At 43.5% G+C, this 27,937-nt stretch overlaps 2 protein-coding genes across 2 annotated transcripts in view; both read left to right on the forward strand.

Moving 5' to 3' along the window:
* LOC121937078 (radial spoke head protein 3 homolog B-like) overlaps positions 1-8,194 on the forward strand; it is a 9,916-nt gene extending 1,722 nt beyond the window's left edge. Inside the window, exons 4-9 of the mRNA XM_042479957.1 lie at positions 81-226; positions 943-1,146; positions 2,278-2,440; positions 2,662-2,748; positions 3,731-4,133; positions 5,025-8,194. Of these exons, the coding sequence (XP_042335891.1) occupies positions 81-226; positions 943-1,146; positions 2,278-2,440; positions 2,662-2,748; positions 3,731-4,113 (983 nt within the window). The 3' untranslated portion in view covers positions 4,114-4,133; positions 5,025-8,194. The remainder of the gene's footprint in view (positions 1-80; positions 227-942; positions 1,147-2,277; positions 2,441-2,661; positions 2,749-3,730; positions 4,134-5,024) is intronic.
* Positions 8,195-11,358: 3,164 nt separating this feature from the next.
* Positions 11,359-27,920, forward strand: LOC121936504 (4-galactosyl-N-acetylglucosaminide 3-alpha-L-fucosyltransferase FUT5-like). The gene is given in 6 exon segments (XM_042478792.1): positions 11,359-11,379; positions 11,463-11,551; positions 12,230-12,339; positions 24,396-24,517; positions 27,296-27,553; positions 27,555-27,920. Coding segments are annotated over 6 exon segments (966 nt in total).
* The last annotated feature ends 17 nt before the right edge of the window (positions 27,921-27,937 follow it).

Raw genomic sequence — 27,937 nt, forward strand, 5'->3', positions numbered from 1 at the left:
TGTTATTTTAAAAATGGTGATATCGGTAATGTGGACATGGGTACCCAGAAAGAATCAGCATTTCCTGGGTTGCATTTCAGAATTGTATCTGGAAGAGCTCGCTGATCGCATCATCGAGGTGGATGTCGAGTGTCAGACGGATGCCTTCCTAGACAGGCCGGCCACTCCGCTCTTCATTCCTGCAAAGTCCGGCAGAGATGTGGCCACGCAGATATGGGAAGGAGAGGTATTACTTATTTATTCATTTGATTTATAGCCCGCTTTTCTCCCAAGTGGAACTCAAAGTGGCTTTGTTGTGTGCCTTCAAGTCATTTATGACTTAAAGTGACCCTGTCATGGGGTTTACTTGGAAAGATTTATTCAGAAGGGGTTTGCCCTTGCTGTCCTCTGAGGATGAGAGAGTGTGACTTGTCCAAGGTCAACAGTGGGTTTCCATGGCCGAGTGGGGATTCGAACCCTGGTCTCCCAATGTCCTAGTCCAACACTCAAAGTACGATACCATGCTGGCTCTCCAAAGTAACAATACAGTGGGCCCTTGGTATCCACTGAGGTTTGGTTTCCGGATCCCCCATGGATACCAAAATCCGTGGATACTCAAATCCCATTAAATACAATGACATAGTAGAATGCTGTCCCTGATATAAAATGGCAAAATCAAGGTTTGCATTTTAGAATTTATATATTTTAAAAATATTTTGAAGCCATAGATGCTTGAATCCATGGATAAAAAAATCTGTCATACAGAGGACCAACTGTATGTACAATTTTTAAAGCCCTAAATGATATTCTATTAAAACACTACTTTTAAGACATTTTTTAAAAAAAATAGAACAGTTAAAACACTTAAAATAAACATTACAATCTAAAAATTTGCTCACCGAGGCTGAAGACCTATTCACTCCCTTCCTTCTCTTCCTCATCCGCCTGTTTCCAAACCTGCAGCTTTTCGATTTTGATATCGAAGTCCGCCCGATGCTGGAGGTACTGGTGGGCAAAACCATTGAGCAAGCCCTGCTGGAGGTCATGGAGGAGGAAGAGCTGGCCAACATGCGGGCGCATCAGTACGCCTACCTGGAGATGCGTTGTGCTGAACTTGCTGAGGTCCAGCGCCTTGAGGAACAAGAGAGGCGGCACCGAGAAGAAAAAGTAAGGCAATGGGCCAAAGAGGGAGCCAAGGGCTGCGGTGCTGAAAGGGAGACAGACCATTAAAATCCATTGGGTACTTCAACAATGTGGACCACATTCTCTTAGGGCATTATGTGCCAAGGGGTCATGGATAGAGGGTGGGCTGGGCAAAAACTAGCAGAGGGTCAAATCAGAGCCAAAATTAGGCAAGAGATTCTTTCCTCATTCTTCAATTTCTCTCTTTCTCTGCATCAGTGAATACCGTCTCTCTCTTTCTGCCAGTGTGTCCCTTCTCTGGGGTGTCACTAGGGTTGTGCGGAAATTACAGACCACACTGGGTGACATATCAGAGAGGGGTGTCAACTTGGTATGCTGGTGGGATGGTGCTACCTTCCAGGTCTGGTAGGTCTACTGGTTGGACAGGAGTCTTTCCAGCCCAGTCAGTGTTTCCTCTAGACCCAGAAAAGGCTGTTAAAGAGAGAAGAGGTATCCACACCATGTGTGACATATATTAGGTATGCCACTGCCCCTTCTCCCACTGCAGTGTATATCCCTTCCCTCTCTTTCTGTTGGATCTCTCACTGTGGTATACCTTCTTTTTCTCTTGTCTTTGATTAGCTCACCCCTTCCATCTCTCCCTCTCTCTTATCCTGTACAGAATGGCCATAAAGGCAGGCATGGGGCAGAGTGCACCAAATCTATCACCATGCCGGCATGAAGCTGCACGCCCCACCACATGGCGGACGGTATCATGCTACTCTTCTGGTGCTGCATCCAGTAGACGCAGCTTCAAAGGAGCACCGAAAAACTGTGGCACCGGCAATTATGGCGTCCTTTCAGCAGTGCAAAAAGGAGTTGCTTTTTGTGACTCTTTTTTGCACCATGGAAAGGCCAGATTGGGACTGAGGGATGTAGTTGCCGCGGTCCTCTTCCAGCCTGCAGCTGCCCTTCTGTCATCCTGCCCTAGCCCAGGCATTGAAATTACAGGCCCTGAAGGACATTTAAAATAAGAAAAGAGCAGCATGCTTTGCTTTTGGTTGCCAAAACTCAGGCAGGTTCATTGTACAGGACAGGAAAAGGTCTAAATACGTAAACAGAAAAATCTAAGCAAGTTTCTAACAAACACTGTCTGTCTTTTTTTTTTTTGCACAGGAACGCCGTAAGAAGCAGCAGCTGGAAGTCCTGCAAAAGGAGAAGGAAACCTCGGAAAAAATCGCGGCCCGGGCTTTCGCTCAGCGTTACCTGTCGGACTTGATTCCTTCTGTTTTCGGGAGCCTCCGTGACAGTGGATATTTCTATGATCCCGTGGAAAGAGGTGTGTGTGGGAGGCTGTAGTTGACTTTCCGTCAGGGGGTTGTAGGTTGTGAGGGTCCCAGTCCCATCTTTGTCTTCTAGGGTGGCTGCAATTTAGAAATTCAATATATAAATAAATAACCAATGTGTCAAGCACTGGGGGGCTTATGTTGCTATTAATAATGCAAGTGTGAGGTATAAGTTACTGCTAATAATCGGGTTGTTCATTCTTGCCTCACACAGACATCGAGACAGGTTTCGTCCCATGGGTGATGGGGCAAGTTGAAGAAAACACGGAGAAGAAAGTTCTTGGCAGAACAGTGGCTGACAGTAAGTTAAAGTCTGCTGCCTAGCGGTGTCAGGGAAGAGGAGGAGGAGGAGGAGGGTGTTTTCTGGGGTCAAATGGAACTATGTGATCAACATCTGGCAGAAACTGATCATCAGATCATGATGGAGGACCTACAAATGCCTGGAAGGCAGTGCCTCCTCTCCTGACCATCTGAATCCTGACTTACTGGGCAGCAGTCTCTGCAAGCAACAGGGGTCTGTTCTTCTGGCAATCATGCTACAGCAGACTGATATTTCAATCCCCGTGTGAGCGATCTCCGGTGCAACAATCAGAAGCAGAATTTCTCCTTCTTGCTGGAAGAAGGGTTGAAACATCAATCTACTGCATCCCAATCGACAGGAGAATAGACCTCCGTCGCTTATAATGGTTGCTGCCAATGATTAAATCAGGACTGGGAGAGTTTTATGATCCCTACGTATTCCTACACTATTGAATATGCAGAGATTGTGAATACAAAGCAGTTATGATTGTGTACTGTATATAGTCATGTATAACTCTAGAAATTTTAGTCAAAAAAATGACCCCAAAAAACCTGGCTCGACCTATCCACAGGTCAATGTAAGTACTGTACTTTAGCTCTTACATATATAAAAAAGGAACCATCCCCTTTCTCTGAATAGAGTGATAAAAGCCAAGAGCTTAGTCCATCCTGGCAGCACCAAAAATAAGCATGGATCCTCTCTACTCTCTCATCCATTCAGCCTTTAGGATGAGAACAAACAATTATGCCTGCCAGAATTTTCTATGTTCTTTGGCATTGTTTTCCTTCGCATCATCCTTTACATCCTTGGTTACATGCCCCTAAGTTTTACCCTCATCCACTTATCATATCAAAACCCATCATTTTGGCCCCAAAACCTACATGAGGTTGACTTATAGTCAAGTATATACAGTAACTCTAGGTTATGCATTTGCAACTGCGATTGTGAATTCCAGCTACTAATAACAGTAACTTTTTTGCAGTCTTAATTCGTAACGTGATGGAGCTGAGGTTGGACTCCTTCGAACAGGGGGTGTTACTGATCCCTCGTGAACCGGAAGTCGTCCAACCTCCCGAACAGGTAGTCCAGCCCAAACCATCAGTCGAAGTGGTCATAGCTGCGTCCTCGGCTGAACCAGAACCTTCGGACCAGCCAGACGTTCCCAGTCAGCCAGAACCTTCAGACCAGACAGAAGTTCCTGTTCACCTGGAACCTTCAGACCAGACAGAAGCTTCCAGATACCTAGAGGTTCCAGATCAGGGGCAAGTCCCAGTTGAACCAGATGTTGCTGAGAGGCTGGTAGTCCCGGATCAAGCCAAAGCCGAAGAAGGAGAGCCGGAAATAAAAGACCCTGAAACACAATAATGGCTAGATGGATGAATCAGGTTAGAGAAAGAAAGTAGGGGGACATAAATCACTTAGGGCCTTCCACAATGTTACGAGATGTTCAAATGTCAGGAGAAAATTGCTCAAAATTGTCACTGGTTTGTTGTTCTTCCTGATGGGGAAACCATTTTTCCAACTTTCTGAATCCATTATTATAAATATTCTTTCACTTCCTAATTGAATGGGGTGAATGAGAAAGTCTAAGGGGGAAATGAGAACTTGCCCAGAGATTATTTGACAGAGGGAGAGATGGATGGTATTTGAAATGTATTGCTTTTATGTTATTTTTTTGCATCTCCTTCCATAGGGATGGAAAGCATACTCATAATTAATAACAGCTGACCGTTTGATTTTTTTTAAGATAAGGCAGCTTTTTCAGATTTCTTTTTCATTTCCTTTTTATAAAAGAGAATGAGAGGGAGGGAGCAGCTCTTATGGGTTTCTACATTCCTTGCTTTCCCCCCCTTGCTCTGTTTCTCCGTATTTGGTAAAATCACTGTAATATTTTTTTAAAGGAAAAATACCATTCCTCCTTCTTTATCTGCTGTTGTTTCTCCTGCCACGAGGTGTCACCAATGTCAATGGAGAAAACCAGATAAAACTATTCCTGGCTTGCATTAAACTGTGTATCATTTCCAGTCTGGTCTTTACGCAGGGTCCCATCCCAGAACCCATTTTTCCATGTATTTTCTTACTTTGTCTGACTTATCGACTTTCCTTGGCTTAATCAAGAGGAACAGGCTACACAATAATCAAACTCTGATTATTTAACTTTAGGACTAGCCATGAGCGGTTAAGAAAAGCATTAACTTACATGCCAGACGTTAACATTTTCACTTTGCCGGGAATGGACCTGTTTAACGATTTAATTTTTGTTGCATCTTTTCCAGGGAAGGTATCCAAGAAGATGTCAGATCGTCGGTGGAAAACAGGAGAAAAACGAAATTGAATCTAGTTTAGTCATGGTGGGCAAGTAATAAATCTAAAGCTACGGTTTTTCAAAAGATGTCCAAGGTCTATCCTCTTATTCCTCATTTTTTTTAAAAACACAACCTGGCACCAAGAAGCTGCTGCTGCTAGTTTTCAACCATTGTCTGTAACAATTGTATAAAATATATGAATGTAAGTTTTAAAATGCACTAATTTCGGGGCAGAATCTGGCGGAAGTGAATTAATTGTTTCTTGTGTCTCAAGAATAGACCTTTGCTTGGGATGACGAAGTGCCTTCGATTTTAGCGAAACAAAGTTCTGAGTTTTAGAAAGTGTTCAGTCTTCTTTCCACAGTTAGTGCATCCCAGTTTAAAATGTTCTCTTTGTGTTTGTATGTTATGTTATCGCCCTTTTATATGCATAGTACGTTTATACCACAATGTAGAGGTCATAGCCGGAATTCTTTACGGCAGTTACAAAACTGTAACCAAGAGTTGTGTCCTCTTGAACGTTATGTATTCACAATCCTTACATTGCCTCTAGTTTAGAGGCTATGGAGGGATCGTGGAAGTCCCTCGGTGTCCACTTTCCGGGCAGCAGCTGCTGTGATCGACGGGGATCCATTCCCCCATCGATCGATAAGCCACTGATGGATGTTCCCAGTCAGCCCTTGTCCGAGTGATCACTAGTGCAAGGGGCAATTGTGACAGGGACCTGGTTCTGCCGGAAAGTCACAGAAAGTCGGTTGCTACCAAAGCAACAGAGAGGAACAGATCCCCATCAATCACAGCAGCTGCTTCTTGGGGACTTCGGCTGGGATTTATGATGTGTAGCACAGTGATTTCCAAACTTTGGTCCTTCAGATCTTTTGGACTTCAGTCCCTAGAAACCCCAGCCATCTGGGATTCTGGGAGCTGAAGTCTTAAACACCTCGAAGGCCAGGGTTTGGGGATCATTGACGTAGCACCATAATTACGGTATCCTTTCACCTGTAAATCCCATACAGGATTCTGCCCAAAATCCCAAAACACACACATTTTTCCCCTCTCCCTCTCTCTATAATCTGCAAAAGAAAATTGAGGTGATAAGTCTGATGCATTCATGACTTCCAGAGGGGAAAAGTGTCGATGTTTTAAATCGTTCCTTGATATAAATGAATCACTGAGGAGGTAAACAGGATGGCTGGCGTTACATTCCCCTCCCTGATGCTGAACATTTTGTTTCAAAGGAATCCATGTTTTCCTTTGCAAAGGATTCCTTTTCTTTTGTTTCTCGGGGCTAAATGCAGAGAGCCGTAATAATTCTTAAAATAAGTAGTTATATGGAGTTCAACATGTTCTGTTTGTGGTTTGCCTGCTGGGATTGTTTATATGTGTAACTGTAACTATCGCTATAGCCATATATAGTTATAATTACAGCTGTATAGAACTATAGATATGGAAATTTAAGCTAATCAGAACTTTTAGGGGAAATTCCACTCGGGTTGCGTTATATGTCTGTTTTTATTCATGCATCGTTAGACGGAATTTAACATGTTATATTTGTGGTTTGCTTCTTGGTTTTATATGTGTAACTTTTACTATAACCCGTAACCTTATATAGTTATGTAAATATGAATATTTAGGCTAATCAGAACTTTTAGGTGAAATTTCAGTGAGGTTGCATTCGAAGTCTGATTTTATTCATGACTTCAGCAAAGAGAAATGTGTTGTTTTAATTGTTCTTTGGTTGGCATAAGAGGGGAAATCACCGATTTGCACACACACTTGTGAGTGTGAATGTGTTTCCCTTCCCTCATTTGCTTTGAATATGCCACATTTTTATTTGAGTGCCACTCTTGTTGGCGATAAGAATATTCATTTCCTCGTTGATCCCAAATTATTTCTGTACAAATTCAACGTAATCCAGAAGAACGATGGGTTCAGGTACAGCTTTTTTTGTGGGGGATCCCCAATATGAGAAAAAACATTGGTGGCAATGGGGGGCAAATACTGTGGGATAAACCAGCACTTGGAAAAGTTACTTTTGGGAGGCTACAGCTCCCAGAATAAGTCAGAATGGCTGAGAAAGTATTCTGGAAACTGTAGAGCAAAAATGTAATTTTTCTAAACTCTGGGAAAGATATACATCAGCATTGAGCCTATCTTGCAGTCTTGTGCAAATGTAAAAATCATAGAAATGTGGATTCACATTGCCACCACAAGTCTCTTTTCATGTCCCTTAAAGTTACTAATCCTAATTTACGGCAGTGTCTCCAAAACATCATCTCTTCAGTTCCATAAGATTTGGTGCAATTAATGCTGTTTCTAATTCTTCTGAAAAAGCACGTGGTGCACTGTGCCGCTTAAGAATATAAGCTTTGTTTCTCTCCAGTCTAACCCAATCCTTCCCCTGACATACCGGTTTTCTACATGCGAGGACTGTATTTATTTTTCTCCCTTTCACAATGGAGTGACCAATGTGTGATCCTCACAAAACCTGCTTTCTGAAGGGATGCAATTCCAGCAGAGGAGGCTCTGCCGTTTTGCTCTGTCCAAATGTGTAAACTGACCTAATCCATTGTTAAACCTCTTCTTCCTTTGCGTTAAAATAACATTGTGTGTGTGTGTGTACCAAGAATAAAGCGGATACCACAACCACAGAAAAAAACTGTGTTGTTAAATATTTCTTCCTACCTGGGCAGGGAGGGGATGCTTTGAGTTTGCAAAGAAGAACATTTCAATATTAATCTACCAGGAATGTACAGTTCTGTACAGATAATTTATTGTGATCAAGCCATTTATCGCCCCATGTTCTGCTTGGTCCGATGTGCCTTGTTTCACTTGAGCACACAACCCAAAGCTTTGTTTTGGCGTCACGGCCAGACGGTAGTTAAAGTGCTGGATTGGGACTTGGGAGATCTAGTACACCATTCAGCCACAAAAATCACTGGGAGAACGTGTTGTTTTTTCTCAGCCTGGCCTACCTGAAAAGTTTGTTATGAAGATAAAGGCAAGAAACAGAGTCCCATGATCATGTACCAACTTAAGCTAACTAGAGGAGAGGGAGATAAAAATGCACTCAATAATAGTTTCATTATTATTATTACTATTATTGAAAAAAACATTTGTGGTTCCAGTAATGACAGACTTTCTGGGAATAGAGAGAACATCTGAATAATAGAGTCGCCTTATCCATTGATTTTTTTTATCCACAAATTCAAGCATCCACGGCTTGAAAATATTCCAAATAATAATAATAATAATAATAATAATAATAATACAAATTCCAAATAGCAAACCTTCATTTTCCATTTTATATAAGGGACACCATTTTGCTGTGCCATTGTATTTAATGGGACTTGAGCATCCACTGATTTTGTTACCCACAGGGATACGAATACTGTATGAATATGACTCAATCGTGATCAATGTCTCTCTGTCCGCCCGATTTCCCTCCAATTTTTATCCTACTGCATTTTTGTGTTTTTAAATTGTGATTATCCTATATTATAGTTTTATAATTGGAATGGTGGGTTGGGAAGAGATTAATTTTGAATTTTAATTGTATTTTTAATGTATTTTTACTGTTCTAACCCGCCTGGATTCCTTGTGATTGGGCGGGTTATAAATAAATCTGTTGTTGTTGTTGTTTTTGTTGTTATTATTATTATCCTGGAACCAAACCCCAGTGAGTAACAAGGTCCCACTGTATTGGTATTGATAGGCCCCACAATAGCACAATTTATCCCCCAAAAGGACCCTGCTTGGAACAGATCACATTATCCAAAGATACCTAGACAGAATCTGAATTACTGGTGGTCCACAATCGCTTTGTAACATTCGGTAGACTATGGTCTAATCTGCATTGCAGAACTAATGCAGTCTGACATCGATTTAACGGAATGGTTCGGCCTCACAAAAATGAGCAGAAATTAAACCTTTCCATACAGAACAATGGTTGGCCATGGTCAGTGGACTTGTACCTTTCCTGGAACCAAATGACCCCAATTTTATTAGCAATGGAGCAAGGAGTGTTCTTTGGAGAAAGGCTTCCTTTCCTAGCCCCTCTTGAGAGCATGCAAAACATTCTTGAAACCATTATATGCCTGCAAATTTAACCCTACTTTCTACTGCATTAAAAACAAGTACCATAGGGACTTTGCACTGTGTACCAATTCCCAAGGAAATATAGCGGCCTTTGGGTGTCTGAGAAGACGTATGGGGTGACCACCCCTCCAAGGTTGCAATTCTCCCCATTCATCCTGCCATCCATTCTGTCACCTGTGCTCTCTTTTGGGGTAGCTCCATTTTGTCCCACCTTCACCCCTGCTTCATTTTCCCACCCAAACATAGCATTTTGGGTACATAGAGGAAGCTTGGTCCTGTTTGCTTAGTTTGGGGAACTCTCCTAAAACAGGATGGGCCACTTGGGGCTTTGAGGGCCTCCTGACCAAGCCCATGTCTGCCCCCATCATGGGCAAAAAAGCAATTTAGAATGGGCGCTACCAGCTCTGGTTGGAAAATGGGGCCGGAGTGTAACCTCCCACTGTTGTCCCTTTCCCCATATTAAAGATTTCCAGTACTTTTGCAAATTGTGACTTCTTCTCCTTCCCAGCGTGCATTCATTCATTCTTAAAGTTTGGACTAAAACCCAGCAGAGATTCACAGCCTCATTGTCTTATCCATCTCTCTGGTGCCAGTTTGGAGGCTGAAATCAAGGGCTGGCAGGTATCCCTTATTCTAAGAGAGGTCTCTGTTTGAGGGCCAAAAAGCTTGTCCCTTTTTGGGCTGACAGGTCTTGGTTATTATAAGGCAGCGGTTCTCAACCTGTGGGTTGCGACCCCTTTGGAGGTCGAACAACCGTTTCATCTAAGACCATTGGAAAACACATATTTCCAATGGTCTTAGGAACCAAGACAAAAATAATTTTATGGTTGGGGATCACCACAACATGAGGAATTGTATTAAAGGGTCACGGCATTAGGAAAGTTGAGAACCACTGTTATAAGGGATGTCCCCTATTTGAGGGTCAGAAAGCTTTTCCCTTTATACAGACTGATCAAGATGCCGTGTATGTGTGTGTGTGTGTGTGCGTGCATGCACACGCGCACGCGCGCATATGTAGTGCTGAAAGCACTCAGGAACTCTAGAAAAGGTTTTTTGGATGGGGCTACATTTGGCTTTCTTTGGGAAAGTGGGGAGTGTTGCAAAGGTGGTTTTGTGGGTCCCTCATGAAGTTTTGGAGAATCCAGAAGGCAGCTTCATCTGCCTCTTTGGAGTTTATCAAACGGGAAGAATTTCTCTTAAATTCGAATGAAAAGAAAGTGGGGCCAAAACACATTCACTTAAAGTAGCTAGTTTCGCACAATTACGTGAATACGCATTGCATTCGAACTGGCTCCCCATTGCCCAAAAATAGCATGCCATTGCCCGAATTTGCGTGTGGCAGTCTATCACGCAATAACGTGAAACCCCATGATTGCGTTCGGACTGACTTCCCATTGCCTGAATTTGTGTGTAGTGGGTTATCGCACAATAATGTTAAACCCCATGATTGTGTTCAGATTGCCATTGGATTATACTTCCAGTTCTGTCTGATAAACTCCTTTAGCAAAGCATGGAGGTCTCCCTCCCTTCACCTCCCCTCTTGCATTTAGATGAACCTTTGCCAAACCATTGTGTCACAACATGATTTGTTGCATGCCCTAATATCCCAATGGCCCCACCTTGGTCTCAGAAAGGTGATAAAAGGAGCTCCCAAGAGCCAAACTGCAAACAGAGGAGACACTTGCCACAAGAATCTCTCTGGAACAAAGAATCTTTTGACATCTCATCCATCATCAAAAAGAGGTATTTTCCCTCCCTCCTTCTCTCTCTTTCCTTCCCTCCTTGAGAACTCCTGGGTTCCTTTTGGATGGATGGGTAGCAAACACTGAGCATCTTCAGGCTCCACAGAATATAAACAGAGGCCACTATAATACTCAGCTTTTTAGGGCAGCCTTTGGGCATAATCGATTTCACCCAGATTGCACATGTGCTGCGGTTGCATTGGTGAGGGAAAAAATGGCTTTAACCAATTTTGCATGGCCCTCAACCAAAAAAAATATGCTTTCCCACACTCTGTTTCAAATCCCAAAGAGCAGGTCAAATTGCTTTTTGTGGGTCTTTTGGGCTATGTGGCCATGTTCTAAGAAGAGTTTATTTCTGACATTTCACCAGAATTTCTCTGAAGCCGGTGAAATGTCAGGAATAAACTCTTCTAGAACATGGCCACAGAGCCCGAAAAATCCACAAAAAACTATGGATACCGGCCATGAAAGCCTTTGACTTCACAGTAGGTCCAATTGTTCCAGTGCATTTAAGAAGAATTGTAATGAGAATTCTCAAGCCTACCTGCTTTCTCTTTCTCTTCTCCAGCTGTCCACGATGGTTCTGCTCCGAAGACCCTTCTTTGGGTTGCTGGCCTCTGTGTGGATAATAGGTGCTGTTCTGTCTGCAGTAAAATGGTGAGGAGATGGAGGAGGCAACCTTTTGTGCCTGAGGCTGTGAGGATGGGAGTGTGGCACAGCTGTCGGTTTACAGGCAGCCTTGGGAATATATGGGCAATGCAGAATGATAGCAATTTCATTCCGCTTATTTATTGTGTTGTGTGCCTTCAAGTCATTCCCAACTTATGGAGACGCTAAGGCGAACCTATCATGGAGGTTTAGGTTTCTTGGCCAGATTTGTTCAGAGAAGGTTTGCCATTGCCTTCCTCTGAGGCTGAGAGAGTGGGACTTGCCCAATGTCACTCAGTGGGTTTACATGGCAGAGTGGGTCTCCAGAGTCGTATCCAATGCCCAAACCACTGCATTACACTGGTTCTCCGTTTCCGACTTAGTCCTTCTCAAAATCACCACCAGAAGCGATGCCATGTCAGTGTTTTGACGAAGACTCTAATGAAGCACAAATTTGGGAGATGGCTGTGTTGTGGGTTTGCCAATTTTTGCACATTTGGGGGGCTTCTGTGCAGTTTAGGAGGATCTGGGGAATTGGCTGGAAGTCACAAAACTGGAAATTAGGGGCCGCATGTAGCCCACAGACCAGATTTTCTCCAATTTTGCTTTAAACTAATAAATACATAGTGCTGTGGGCATAAACATTTTCTTTCTTTGTTCCTCTGGTTCTTCCTCTCCTCTTTGCAGCTCTGAGAGCAGAGGTGAAACATCTTTCCTGGACAAACGTGACTTGACTCACTTGGGTGCCATTTTCGACAAGCGCGAAGCCCGCTCCTCTGGCATGTTGGATTTTCTCGGTGCGTCTGCCAACTTCTGGCACAAGAAACGGTCGCTTGGAGAGGCTCTGAGCCACGAGCGTCCGATAAGTGAACACTAAACGCTGTTGCTTAGGAACCCAGGCATTAATGGTGGTCAAAATGGCTGTGGTACTATCCTTGCAGATGGCGATGCTTCAGAACAGATATCCCAACTAAAATAAAATCAGGATTTCTATTAACATTCCCTTTATCCCCTGAGCTTTTTCTCTTCCTCCCCATTTTCTGGTCAATTAAAGAGATCTTCTCTACCCATTTCTCCCCACTGCACTTACTTGTTCTCATAACTGCTCCACTGCACATCACATTGTGGGTCTTTGTGGGCCAAGAGGCAATAGAGGGACCACAGAAGAAAACAGAGGTATTTCAGGGTAGTATGGAGTTCGGGGTACTTTTGGGACTGGGGTGGACATATTTTCATGCGTTTCCACACCTTCAGGTTTTTTTTTTTCTGCATGGTTTTGGAGCAAAATATAACTAAAAATAACAATTAATTTTTTAAAAATCTAAATATAAAATACCCCTTTGAGTGGAGGAGAGGTGATAGTGCAACACAATGGTGTGCAACACTCTGCTATGAAGTAATACTATTTGGGGCTCTCTGGCTTAGGAGGAAAAACTGAGAGGGAAGACATGAGAGTAGTGTCTGAGTGATGAGGAGAAATCGGTCCAGGACCAGTTTTTCTCCACTGTAAATGGCTTTATGCATCCATTAAAATATAACATTAGAAGATTCAGGGTGGCTCAAAGGAAAGACTCCTTTTATTCCTCTCCCCATGGCTGAGTTGGGTGCAAACTCCCTTAGCATTTTGAACTCAGTTTGCAGCAAAGGAAGTAGGCTGAGGACAAAGGAGGAATGGCAGAGGAGGAGAGAGAAACCGGGACATTTTGAAAGCAGCTGAAAAAGTGGGAATGCAGAGGATTAATCGGGATAGTCCTTGCGAAAATAGGATAACTGAAACATATGCTCTTCTTAACATTTACAAATGCTATGGTAAAAACATGTGACTTGGTGCCATTGACGAAGCTCTAATCCATGCAAGACTTTCAGCCTAGTTTCACTCCCGTTGTCCATTTCTTCCTCTTGTGAAAATCATTGCGTCAAAGCTGTGCAAGCGAAGCCCCGCACGAGGCAGGAGCAAAGATGACTGTACTCTTGCCAAGGGCCATAAAACCCCAGCATGGCTTCCCCTTCCAGCGTGGGAACGGCTTCCGGAAAGATCTGCGGACAATGTGATTTTGGGGGAGCCGGTGAAAGGAAGGAGGAAGATGAGGGGACCACATGGAACCGTCACCATAGCAACCCCAAATCTGTTGACCACAAAAGCTCCCCGCCATCGCTTGGAGGAAACCGGATCTCCGCCAGATAGATGAGAGAATTTCTCTCAGGGAGAAAGAAACTGGGGTTGATGGGACGTCTCCAATGGAGACTAGTTGACCCCTCACTACTCTCACTCACTCTCATTTTTCCCCCTGTTTCAGCATCTGGTTTTGCCTCCTGTTATAATTTAGAAGAACACGATCCAGTCTGGCCTCCTTCCAGCATGACCCCTTCGCAGGGAATTGACATCCACACTTTGTTAAAATGAAGACAAAGTACTCTATCATCAGTAGCTTATTGCCCTTGTCCACGCTTCCTGCATTTTTCTCTGTGCAAAGGATTGAGAGAACACCGGACTCCCTTTGCTTCTCTCCTTCTTGAGACCAAAATCCTATATATTTTTACAATATTGCGATTTGGTCCCTTCCCACCAAATAGATGGGATTTAGACTCCTGGCCAGTAACACAGTCATATGGAACATACCCTGATCAATGGGAGAACAGACTCGTCACCCGCAGCAGCTGATGCTTTGTAAGTCACAAATGCGGGACTTTTATGACCTCTACGTATTCCTTTTGTTGTTGCTGTGTACCATCAAGTAATTTCTGACTTATGGCAAAACTTTAATGTGGTTTTCTTGGCAAGATTTGTTGCAGAGGAGGTTTGTCATTGCCTTCTCTTGAGGCTGAGAGCGTGTGACTTGCCTAAGGGTGGTTTTCATAGCCAAGCTGGGAATCGAATCCTGGTCTCCAAAGTCGTAGTCCAACGCTCAAACCACTACACCACTCTGTCTCTCATTGAATACACAGGAATCATGAGTACAAATCAGTTGTGAACATGTTAACTCTGGGTTGTGCATTTGTGACTGATAGTGAGCCACTGTCAGAGTCATCATAACCATCAAGGTTATGTTCTCGGTCCTTGAGATCGGTGGTGTGGATTCTGGATATTACGTTCACCTGAAGTAACGTTTCAATGACGACTGGCACTCTCCATGGCTTGACCAGGACAAGGGTGACTTATATTGAGCTTCCAAGCTTCTGCTTGTGAATTTGTACACAATCGCTCTGGTTACCCAGGGATTTTCTCTCTGTGTTTGTGTGAAATGGGGATAGGTGTTAATAAACATCACACCCCAACTTGGAAAAAGAAGGCCCCCCTTTCATACGTCAAGTCTCTGGCTTGTAAATCTATGGCGGCTGGGCTGTCCAGCTTATGGAAGGGACTTAATTTCATTGTTTGGTACTTCAAAACCAGGAAACGAGATCCCCGCAAGGGAATGCAAAGGGGGGGAGGTTGTTAAAAAATTTGGGAACAAAACCTGCAATGCATCCAGAGGGACCACCGCTTGGACTTCCACGTAATGAGCCTCCGTTTCCTTCTCTTCCCTTCTTCAGCCATGAAAAGGGGGGCCCTTGTAGACAATGCAAACCAGCTGACGATTTCGGGGGGGGGCACCAAAAAAAGAGACAAATCTGGACATCATTATGGACTCTGACTCTTCAAGTTTTGCAGCAGTTTGTCTCAATGTTGCTCCTCCACTCCGCCAACGGCGAGATCCCAAGAGTGAGACGAAACCCCCTTAAATCCTCCGATCCGTGAGGGATACGAAAAACCAAGGATTATTCGCGGGTTTTGCTTGGATTCGATGGATTTAAAATTATAACTCAAAGTTTGTGGGCCATCTATTAAGGGGAAATAAACTTTATTCCTAGACCAGAGCTTGAAAAAAGAATCACATTTTTTGTGTGGAGAGAGGGGCAACTTGTTCTTGCGACTTGTCAAAGTGTTTTAAAAGTAATTTATTGCCATTCCAACAGGTGGATTAATGAGGAAACTGGGGAGACGGAGGAACAGATCCCATTCCTTGATCAGAGCTTGGACAGTTACTCTTTTTTGGTTTCTCTTATTTCAAAAGCAATGTATTCTTCTGCACACACACACACACACACACACACACAAAACCCCTCTGTACAAATTTTTCACAGAACACGTCCCAAATGGCGTCTAGTCTTTGAAAGCTGAGCAGTTTTCGAAGAGTTTCTCACAGCAGGGAGAACATTGCTAAAATTACTCAGTGCTTCCTTCAAGGAGGAGAAAAAAGGATTAGGTTCCTTGTTCTGAATTCTCCAAACTGGCCCCTAGACCTGCTAATAAGAATAGTAAGAACGATACCAAATTGGTCCCTAGATCTGCCTACTCTAGATGATGTGTTTATGGGCTACGCTTTTGGTGATGGAAGAGTAGGACAAAATGTGCATGTGCAGAGTACCTTTCCATTCCCAGCTCCAATCTGATCCAGATGGTACAAATATAATTCTGGGAAGTACGGGACGAATAGGGATGCCTCCATTTTGCTTGGCGGGCTCCTTGTTTCAACGTTTTTGCCCTCCTAAGGATTCTGATGCTTTTTGTCTCTTCCCGTTTCTGCCTGGAGAAAGCGCATCTCCAATGATTTCCCCTATTAAAAAATCATAATAGTGCTCATAAAGAAAAAAGAAACTCTGCAACGGATTCCAAGAAACCCTCTCTGGAAGCAAAAACAACAACAGCAGCACATGGAAACCCATAACTTTCTTCTCTTGTCTCATTAGAGGAAGGTTTGTCAAAACACGGCAGCCAATCTTTTCCCCTTTCCAAATGCGCTGGACTTTGGCTGGTTATTTATGGAGACCCATTTCTTCCTTTCTCTTTTTTTCCATGCCTCGATGCCAATCAACGTGAATATTTTCAAACTTCATGGGTCTCTTTTTACGGTTCGTCATGGCAGAAGGGAGCCAAAGGGCAAGTGGAAACAAGTGGGAGCAAGTTTTTGAAGTTTTACCATGCGAGCGACAGGGCCGGGAACGCCATGGGTGGGCCTCTGGAATAAATCGTTTCCCCTAAGATATTTTATATTTTATTTTACTTGCAGCAGCAGCTGCTGCTGTCTTACCCTAGATCCTTGATTGTTTGGGAGATGCAAGAAAACAACAACAAGGACCACCATCACCTTGAAAGCTTCCCCCTATGAGCTGGTCCTAAATCCATCTGACAATATTATTAATAACATCAGCCAGGCCTCTCACATCTGTTGGGAAGGGAGCACTCTCTCTCCTTGCATCACTGCCCCAAAGCGCAGCCATGAAAGATGGGATCAGGAAGATGTATCCTCCCAAAGGTTTCCCACACACTTTTACAACTCATTTGTCATCCTTTCCCAGTTTCCCTGCCTTCAGGGAGATTCGGCAACGGCTGCAGGATGCAACCAGGGAGCCAGGTGCGCCAGGAATGCACCAGTCGATGCCGTTTCTGGGAGGGGAAGCATTGTTTCCACAATCTCATATTCCCTCCCAACATTTCACAAAAGATCCATTTCTCCCCCTTTGTCCTCAGCTTCTTCCCATTCCTGCAAATTGAGTTCAAAATGCAAGAAGAGTTTGCAGTCGTTGGACTCAGAGGCAAGGAGAGCAGAGCCCAGTTGTCTCAGGCAAAAGCAAACTGTCTTAGCTTTTGCGGTTTTCCTTGTTCATAACTTTGGTCATCTTGACACCACAATCTGAAGTCGCTTGGACAGATACGTCCTGCTTTTCATCTATGAAACGTGGGGTCACTTTGGCCCAAGAATTGTACGTCCAAAGCAAACCTGAGAAGTCGCCATTCACCTCTCTTTAGAAATTCACCATTTTTCTAAGGGGAAAATTTAGAGTCATAGATTTAGAAGGTATCCTGAAGGGTCATCTAGACCAACAGTCATAGCTCCATACTATGGAATTGTGGAATTTGTAGTTTGTTGTGGCATCAGAGGTCTCTGACAGAGAAGGTAAAATATCTCACAAACATACAAATCCCAGCATCCCATAGCAATGAAAGAGGTGCCAAGTTGCATTAATTCTGCAGTGGTAGATGCAGCCCTATAGACCTCTAGATTCATTAAACTTCAATTCCCATCTTCCCTGGGGAGTTGTAGCACCAGGTTCGGGGAGAGTGGAGTTATTTAAACAAGCCCAGGCCTCATTCTCACTTACAAATAAATCGATTTGCAATCTGAATCGATGGATCGATTTGACAGTAGAGCGTGGTTCACACTACATTTGCCCTGATCGCATTTTCCCCTGTAAAATAACCCACTTGTGGTTCATATTGACGGATGAATTGATTAAAAATGGACCCGAAGGGCAAGTTTAAATCGATTCTGATCTGCATCTGATTCACACTTACGCAGAATCAATTTATCCAAAAAGATGCAGGAAAAAACAGTGTCAAAAAGACACGGAATAAATGGGTATAGCGCATGAGCCCCCTCTCCAAATTGCTTCAGCGATTTGGTTCAAGTGCGAACCATGCTCATTTAAACCAGTTCAAACTGATTTGTGATCCAGTTTAAAAGGTAGTGGGAATGAAGCCCTGGAAACCCTACAGACTTAAAAACATTAGAGGGGATGAGTGTGGAGGACTCTAAACTTATTTCTACTTCTATATCAGCAATGAATGGAGCAAAGCTTAATATGGCATCCAAGGATTTAAATTTGCTTTCTTGTTTTATGGTCTCTTCCCCTCCTCTCTCTTTCATATATTGCTTGAAGAAAAAGAAAACCAAACCTGTTTCCAGCTGAGGTTGGAGTGAGTCTATAAAAGCCGCTTGCAATGGAAAAGCTGCATTTCCCCCCCCTTAAGCATGCCTCTGTAATTTATAGTACGTTTGCTGGCTCTCGGTGCAGAAAGCTTGTGGCCAGATGTCTTCATTCTTCTCCTTCTGGGGTCATTGCAATAGTCAGAGGCTGCAAAACGCAGGAAGATAAACACATCAAAGAGACGCGGGTGCGTCTTTTGACAACATCTGTGTATTCCTGTCCATCACACCCACCTGACTGGACTCAGCTTTGTAGGCAGATAGGATTCCACCAAAACATCATCGCTTAAAAGTCAAAACATTTTGATTTTGCGAGCTGTGTGAGAAGTTGTGAGTCCGACAATGCATTGTGAAAAGCACGCTGGGAATATATATATATATATATATATATATATATGGTTTTGTTTATTATCATAAAGTCTTAAGACTTGGAAGGGACCATAAAGACCAACTAGTCCAGCCTTGCCCCATTTTTTAAAAAAACCTTAAACTGGCATTTTGACCTTTTAGAATAAGGAATTAGAGGTAAATTAAAAACAGTAACCCACAATCCATATCTGGTCATCTGCAATCCACAACTCACATCTAGATTGCTCTACACCTCCATGTCACTTTTGTGCTCAAAATCGCCCAATGTTTCTTTGATGCCAGTCCCAGTTTAAACAAACTTTTTATTAATACTGTCTGCCTTCTTCCTTCTCCCTCCTGACTCCTTCTTCCTTGTCTGCCTTGTCTTCTTTTGGCTTGCAAACCAGGAAGCTGTAATTGCAAATGGGTCACGGGTGACTCGGTGCTTTACTTCCAAAACACACAATACCAAGTTAATGGGAAACAAAAGTTAAACTTTTCAAGATCCGGTTGTCTTGAAAATCCCTGACGTATGCTAGGAAGCAGCTGAGGCCTTATATCTGATCTCATCCCATTTTAAACCCAATGGTCCTGCCTAGGCAATAAATATACAAATGATAACACTAATCTTTTCTAAGATTCCTGCTCAGTAAAAGAAGGGAGAGAAGTATTGGTCAACTCAAAAAAGAGCAGAGAGGAATGAACAGTTTCAAAGCAGGGATTTCCTAATAAAACACTGCCAGGAAAGAAGGATAGATAGGTAGACAAAGGGATGGATGGATGGATGGATGGATGGATGGATGGATGGATGGATGGATGGACAGATTACGTACCTGTAACTGTATTTCTTCGAGTTGTCATCTGGGAATACACACAAATGGGTTCTATCTGCTCAAGCGCACATATAACTGATTTGTGCGATTCGCAGAAACCACAAAGAAGATAGACAGATAGACAGACAAATCTAGATCAGACCTTAGCACTGCATAAATCCTGAAACTTTAGCACCACCTCTCCAAAAGCCACAAACAAAGATTGTGGTTTAAGACTGACATAAAACACGGCTAGGAAGGAAGGAAGGACAGACAGACAGATCCAGACGATATCTTAACACTTAACATCTTAACACTGCAGAAATACTGAAGAAGGCAGACATATGTGAGGAAGATCAGTGAATTGCAACCTTAACCTCTCCAAAAGTCGCAAATCAGGATTGTGGTTTCTGACTGGCATGGGACAGATAAATGGGGTCTGTTTCTGGTCAATTAGACCACTCGCTTTCCAACCTTGGCCTGTTTTCCCTCCCTTAAAACCACCACCAGGAAATGGAAATTGTTCTCCAATTTGTGACGGGCAAGGCATCCAAGAAGAGATCTAATATAGCCGATTATCGCGCAGGGTGTTGCTTTTTACAAGATGGAAATTTGGCCACACAGCGACTGTAGTGGGCTCCACAGTCTTTAATGATGGCGCACATTTGTGGATGTTTCCCCCTCGGCTCTTTAAAAATTGTTCTGAAAAGCTAGAATTGGAAGGGACTCAAGAGAAGCGGGAGTGGATGGGGCAATCCAAAAACCCATTAATTTTTTTTAAAAACGATACCCCTCTTCAAAGCCAAGCTCTTATAAAGCAAGCTGAGGTCTCACAGACTTGGTCCAAACTGCATCCTATTGTTCTGGTGACATTTGGAGTTGAATTGCAGAGTATTAGAGCTGGAAGGGCCATCTCCTCCAACCCAAAGATCTCCAGATAAGGAGAGTCCATCACCATCTGAGGCCATCGTTTCCACTCCGAAACAGCTCTTCCTAAAGTTTAGGTGGATTCGCTTTTTGTAATTTTAATCTATTCATTCTCTGGAGCAGCAAAAAACAATCTGGGTCCATCTTCTACACCTCTCTTACAAAGTCAGGTGTGGCATAGCAGTTTGTGCGTTGGTTATGGTTCCTGCTTAGCCACGAAACCCAATGTTAGGCAAGTCATAGTCTCCCAGCCTCAGGAGAAGGCAATGGCAAACTCTTCTGACCAAATCTTACCAAGAAAAGCCCATGATAGGGTCAACATAAGGTACACAACAGCAACAACAACAACAACAGGCCAAAGGGGGAAGGGTGCCATGCCTAGGCCAGATGCCTGCCTCGTTCCCATCCTCCATCATGTCTCATTCCTGTCCTCCAATTCAATGCCTCCTCTTTCCCCACCACCATCGTCACTCTCGTGACAATAACTCTTGCAAACTTTCCACTGAAAAATGGCAGGAGGATAAATTTTACAACCTTTCTTTTGTCTCTTTTCAGCTGTCAGTGAGGAAATGCCCATTACCACGCTTTGTGGGGTACTCCCTGGGAGTTTTGGGAGCCGGAATGCCTTGGTCTGGTCAGGCTCTGCAAGGGGCGAGATTGGAATCCAGAGCATTTCCCCTAGATCTGGGAGAACAACCCGCGTCTCTGATGTATAGTCATGGCATTAAGGAAATCTTTGGCCTCCCTTGGTGGGATTCCTCTTCTCACAGTCCGGAGAGTAAACAAGACAAAATATTTGGAGTACAGGACACAACTTTTCTTTTTAAAGTAAGACCAGCCAACCAGCCATGCCATCTAGGAAAACACTCCATTTTGCAACCTGTAACAATATTGCATGGCCATGTTGCATGCAAAGGCATTGTTTGTTTGTACCCTGCTTTCCTCTTTGGTTTACAGTATATTATAAATGTTTTATGCTGCACATAAACTAAACATATAGGGCAATAAAATGGAACTTTGTCTGACACTCATTGACAATGAGAATCCATTCTGTTTCTCCATATTATGTTCTGAAGGTGGCCTCTTCACCAGAGTTCAGGTTATGCATCAGGATAATCATATGTTGTAGCTTAATTTCACACGATCTACACAATCAAAGGCTTTGCTGTAATGTATAAAGTATATGCTGCTTTTCTTCTGACGTTATTTAGTGTGTCCCATAATCCAGTGTATGTTTGTAACATTCCTGGTATCTCTACCTTGGACCGCTGGCATTTCCCTCTCCATAGATGGTAAGTGCCTTTCTTGTAAAATTTTGAGTATCAGTTTGCTTGCATGGAAGATCAATGCAATAGTCTGATGGTTGCTAAGAGTACAATCTCCTTCTTGGAGAATCAAATGTTTCCAAACCGGGGGATGTTGTTGTATGCCTTCAGGTTGCTTTTCGACTCATGGTGACGGTAAGTCCAACCTATCATGGGGGTTTCTTGGCAAGCTTTGTTCAGAAGGGCTTTGCCAATGTCTTCCTCTAAGGTTGAGAGAGTGTGACTTGCCCAAGGTTAGCATGATCCGGGAGTTTGAACCCTGGTGTCCTAGAGTCCGACACTCAAACCACTACTCCATGGTGTCTCTCCAAATCTTTTACCATCTTTGAACTGCTCGCATTATCTGCCTTAAAGACAACATACGGAGACGGTATCCTGGGGTTTTCTCAGGCAGATTTCTGCAGAGGTTTGCCTCTGTTGCCTTCCACTGAGACTGAGAGAAAGCCTCTTGTTTCCAGTGGGTTTCCATGGCTGAGCAGGATTCGAATTGTGTTCCCGCATAGTCCTGGCCTGACACATGCTGGCTCCTGCCCATCACTATCATATTATATCATGTGGTTTTTCTACCCAGAGTTGTGGACCAGACATAGCACTGAACAGAAGGCAGACACAGACACAACATGTGCTGCAGGCCTGTTTTTGTGGCGCCGCCTTCTGCTCCGGCACCACGCCGCAGTTTCATTGAGTTTTGTTTTTGGGTTACGGAGCTTGCTCTGGCACGCTCCCGAACATGGCGCAATGGGGGCGGCTTGCCAAATATATATATATGAAATAAAAATGTCAACAGTGCAGTGGAGGAAAAAAGGATTCTCCCCGCCAACGCTTTTGATGTCAATTTATGAATTTCCTTGAGACAAATGAGAAGGGAGGCCAGACTCGTGCCAGGAGAAAGGATGGAGATCTCTCTGTTGTTCATCCTCATTTTCCTAGACAAATCATTGCCGCACTTGGCTCTCTGCTTTGGGAGCCAAATTAATGTATCTGTGCAGTTTTTGTAAGGTATTTGCACATCTCGAAGTATTGTGAAAAATTGTTCGGTGACGTGTAATTTGGAGAAAAGCAAAGCAAAAAACACCAACCTGAATCTTGTCCAGTAGTTACAAGCCATACGTAAAATGTTGTAATTTTGGGGATTCCCATTTGCAGTCCTTAATGTGACCCATCCAAACCCACCTTTTCAGTTGAACAGTGCCTCACAGAAGGGTTTCTGACCAACTTCTGCAGTGACCAAACAAGTCGGTTACAATTGCCTAAGTTGGAGGTATGCTATCGTAATTCATTTGCTTTGCTCGCCTCCCTGGGCTGCTTGGTCTTCTCTCATGTGGCATCCAAAAAAAAGGAACAGGCAAAGTGACCCAGGGAATGAAAAGATAGCAAACCAAAGAGTTTGACATGTAAACATGTTGGGCTAGATAGAAGTAAAAAGTCTTCTGGGACATGCAAATGTGGCACATCAGGGGCGTTTTTCACACCGTACAATTACATTGATTCCTGCCCATGGAATCCTGGGGACTTGTAGTACTTAGGAATTTTCTGCTAGAAAGCTCTAGTGCTCACCAAACTAACAATTTCAGGATTCCAGAGAATGGTTGTTATGGCTGTTCAAGTGGGATCATGGTGCTCATAACTGTGTAATGTGGAGAGAACAAAGAAAGAGCTTAATGTTCTTGTTTGGATCAAGAAAAACAAGTTTCGAATGACAGAAGATGACACCAGATTTTGAGAAACATTAATAAAGTCAAGAATGGAGGAGGACAAGGATTCAGTGCCCAGGCTGGCTCCTAAGTCAACTGTGGTTGCATCAAATCCACTCTGAGTTTTGACCCGAACATTAAAGGAATTATTTCTGAGGTGTTGAATCCTATGCATATGTGCCTTCAAATCACCACTTGATTTAGGAATTTTATAGGATTTTGTTAGGCAAGGAATCCTCAGAGGTGGTTTTGCCAGTTTCTTCCTCTGAAATAGAGCCTCCAGACTTGCTGGTCAATGACCGAATAAATTTTATATATATATAGAGCCTCCAGTACCTGGGATTCCCTTATGGTCTCCCATCCAAGTACTGAGCAGATATGACCCTGCTTAGCTTTCAAGATAAAACAGGATCTGGTGCCTTGAGAATATCAAAATTAGGACAAGCACCACTCTTTAGGGTGGCTCCCTAGGCCTTAATTAAGATTAAAGGCAGTATGGCACCATCAAAAGCCATTCTCTGGTTAATAATCCATTTCCAAAAATTTGCTGGAGTAGAAACATCTCCGCTGAGCAAGAGAGCTAAAAAGGAGCCACCCTGGCCTCTCAGGAGCGAGTTCCAAAGTCTGGGAGCAGCCACTGAGAAGGTCCTGTTTGCAATGTTCCCACCAAATGTGTCCATAAAAAGTATGAGATTGAGCAAAGACTCTCAGAGGTCCTAGATCTTGGGCAGGCTCATATGAGGAGATACAGTCCTTCAGATAGCTTGGACCTGAGCCGTTTCATGACACTCTTCAAGTTTCTATAAATTTGACCTGTATCCCCCTTGGAGCAAATGCAATGGCAGATGTTGCACTGCTTGATTGGGTTTGGAAAAGTGAATCCAAGCCAAAGTTAGGGCCACACCCCAATACTGATTGCTCATTGGTCAAATACCTGGTTATGCCCTTGGAAACATTGTCCATATTTCTTTCTGTACCGATCCTTCATCCCTTGCTAGCCAAATGCCATATCAACACAGTCTCGGCCAAAGCCAACATCTCAAGAACACAGAGAGCAAAGAAAGCTGGAGGTGAGTCCTTTTCATTGTTCTGTCCTGGGTTGGAAGAGAACGATCGGAAAGTAAGTGCTCTGTAATCCTTCAGCTTTGCATGAAAAAAATCTTTGAGTTAGGGAATGTTTTTTCCTTCCAGTTAGAGAGCGACCCTTGAACATGTGAAAGCCAGGTTTAGGGGCTTCTGTAACTGAGTCTTGGACACGTTCTTGCATGAGTTGGACAGGAACACAACACGATATCAAAGTTACTTCCATTGGTGCTCATGGCTGAAACCTTTTGGAGATGTTTCCTGGGCCATTCATTTCTGCAAAGCATGTTGGGCCTTACAGAAGAAGCCAGCTCAATACCAGACCATCCTGGAGCTGAGCAAGTGGTTGAAATGAGCTGCAAACTTCCCAGTTTGACTGGTTGGCTGGTCTTGAGACTGATCATTTGGCAAAACGATCCTCTTCAGGGGATCTTTCCCACGCCTCTGTGGGATCTACTGTGGCTGAATATACAGAGTTTCAAAATGGAACGTTTTAGGGTTAACCATTCAAAGCCTTGAGTCTAGATTGTTAGGTCTTTACATTTCAATTTCACCCAGGTTTGAATAATAATAATAATAATAATAATAATAATAATAATAATAATATAAAATCAAATTTCATGTCCTGTTCATCTGGAAAAAAGAAGAAACCGATCATGTTTGGTACATTTCCCCCTTAAAATGGTTGTTTCTCTTCCTGTCTGCTTTCTCCATTGTGCAGCTTTTGCAACCATACATAGAAATCAATGTCATAGACCATCCTGGCTTTGGTATTCAGTGATGTATTTTTTCACTTGAAGATCTCATCTACTTCCTTCATGGCTGCCCTTCCAAGTGCATTCCCTTAAAACCAACTGAAATGAAATTCTCCTGCTACCTTACCAAAGAGGGAGCACTTTTTGTTCAGGTCACACCTAAATGGCTCATGGCCAGGTCTGTCTCTTGTCTAATAGACAAGTTTCAAATGCCAGCTTAAGAAGGGATGGACCCAGATGCTTGGATTTGTAAGAATAATAACACCAAGGGGCACGCCTTTGGATTTATACTTTGCTTGGAGAAATCAATCAAATTTGCCTTTCAAATTGATTTCTTCTCTACCAAATGTCACATTGATCCATCTGCAGATAGCTCCAAACCATCATCTGTGTGCAGAGTGTTACAAAGCTGGAGTTGAGTCCCATTCATCAGTGGATTTTCAAAAAGCCAAGGGGCAGAGGAGAAACATGAGTTGGTCCCTGAATACAGAAACTTCCATGAAATTCTAGCTGCAAAGACTCCCTTGGTGATCGAAACATGGTCTTCTAGGAAAGAGATTTAGTTCAGGTATTTGCGGAGAGGTGTGGACAATCTTTTTGAAGTTCTTTCAGCTTTAACCATCCATAAAAGGCGGTAACATATAAGGTCGTCCTTGAGATTAGATTTGACAGAAGGAGGGACTGAATTCCCATCAGAAGAAGCCTGGTTTTTGTGCACCATCAGGGGAATGACTTGCTGTGAATGACATCTATAATCTATTTATCCAAAAGTGTTTACCTGCTCAGAAGCTACAGGAGATAAAGTAAATAATATTCTTATGAAGTAGAATAAAACCCAAATTTTTAAGCCTGAGGCCCAAGGAAATATTATGGTTCTCACCTCCACTGGAAACCCAAGAGAGATGGAGCTGAAATGGCTTCCCTTGGGAAGGATTTCCACAAGTCGGGGTACCATTGCAGAGGAAGTCCTCTCTCATGTCTTCATCCATGTCTTGCTTCTTGGGATGATGGGACAGGCAACAGGTTCTCCATTGAAGATCTCAAAATCTCAGAGAGGTTTGTCACTAGAAGGTGACAGTCTTTCAGAGGTTCTATCCTCAAACGGTTTATGGCTCTGTGGGTCTAATAAACACCTTGAATGGAACTGCATTGTTTACTAAATGGCATCAGACAAGGTGGATGGGAAATGTGAGATGCTTTCGGTTGAGTGAATTTACTGACATAGTCAGAATTCTTCCTGGTTCCTCAAGGCAGGGCAAAAATGTGTCAGGAGATTGTGACATTTTTTGGTGCAGTTCTCAAAGCCTCAGTTTAGAAGGAGCATTCCTGACTAATTCTCTGTATCTCAGTTTTTCAGCTGCTTCTACAATGTGCTGGTTTCCCTCTCCTTTGTTCTTCGCTTACTCCAAGTGGTGCAAACTGAAAGTAGGACAAGAGACAATTAACGGGGGCTGTTTCAGCCTAAAGGAGGAAACTGGAGAGTACTGGACTGTGGGGTGCAAGATGGGCAGATGGGCGAATTGGGATGAAGGACTGGGAATTATGAGATAGAAGTTGAGAGTTGGGGGAGACTAGAGGAAGAAGAGCATTGGACTGTCATGCTCTTAAAACATCAGCAGTTCTTTTGAGGATGTTTCAGAAGGAAACATCTTGTGCATGGTGCATTTCTGAACCACTTCATTTACCTGCTGATCAACAGTGAGACTCATGATTGTCTGCAGGTCAAAACTTGTTAAAGAGAGGATGAGGTGGGGGTATGTTGCTTGGGATTTGCCTCCTGCTCTTGAGTAGCAGAGAAGGGCCCCAAATTTCCAGGTCTGGTTTAAACCTTGAAATCATTTTTGGCCTATAGACCCACATTACTTTACGGTGTCTCTCTTCCCTTCCTGGGCTGCTCTATGGATTCAGGTAGACACCCTCCAAAAGCAACATGCCAGAAGGTCTTGATTTTCACCCTTTTCCAACTTGGCCTCAGTGCAATCTTCTTCAGCTACATCCGGATAGCTGTGAAGCCAGATCTGGGCAACCCTGTGCCTGTCACGCTCTGACCACCAAAACAGCTGGAAAATAGCCTCCCAGTTGACAAGCATCCCTCCAAGCTTACCATCTTCTTGTGGACCTGGCCTTTTGGCACACCTGTTCCTATCAAAAGGTGTTCCCAGCTGCTGGGCATCCCGGACTGCTACATCACAGCTAACTGCAGCCGGTACCAAAAGGCCGATGCGCTCATTGTACACCACCGGGATGTGTGCCGTAGCCCCAGGAGACTCCCTCAAGAGCCTAGACCACCGTTCTAACACTGGATCTGGTTCAACATGGGAGTCACCCACCGCCTCTCCCAACCTCAGCATGATGGACAACCGCTTCAATCTCGCCATGTCCTATCGGAGAGACTCAGATATCTTCACCCCTTATGGGTGGATGGAAGTTCTCTCTCAGCCGCAAAATATCACCATCCCACCCAAGTCTAAGTTGGTAGCGTGGGTGGTGAGCAGCTGGAAACCTGGCACTCATCGCGTGAAATACTATGAGGAACTGGAGAAGCACCTCCAGGTGGACATCTATGGAGAGCATCTCCTACCTCTCCCATGGGATAAACATCTGTCCACAATATCCCAGCACAAATTCTACCTAGCCTTTGAGAACTCCATTCATGAGGACTACATCACCGAGAAGGTCTGGTAGAAGGCTTTCCTTGCTGG

Source organism: Sceloporus undulatus, chromosome 7 (assembly GCF_019175285.1).
Source record: "Sceloporus undulatus isolate JIND9_A2432 ecotype Alabama chromosome 7, SceUnd_v1.1, whole genome shotgun sequence".
NCBI classification, from domain to species: domain Eukaryota; kingdom Metazoa; phylum Chordata; class Lepidosauria; order Squamata; family Phrynosomatidae; genus Sceloporus; species Sceloporus undulatus.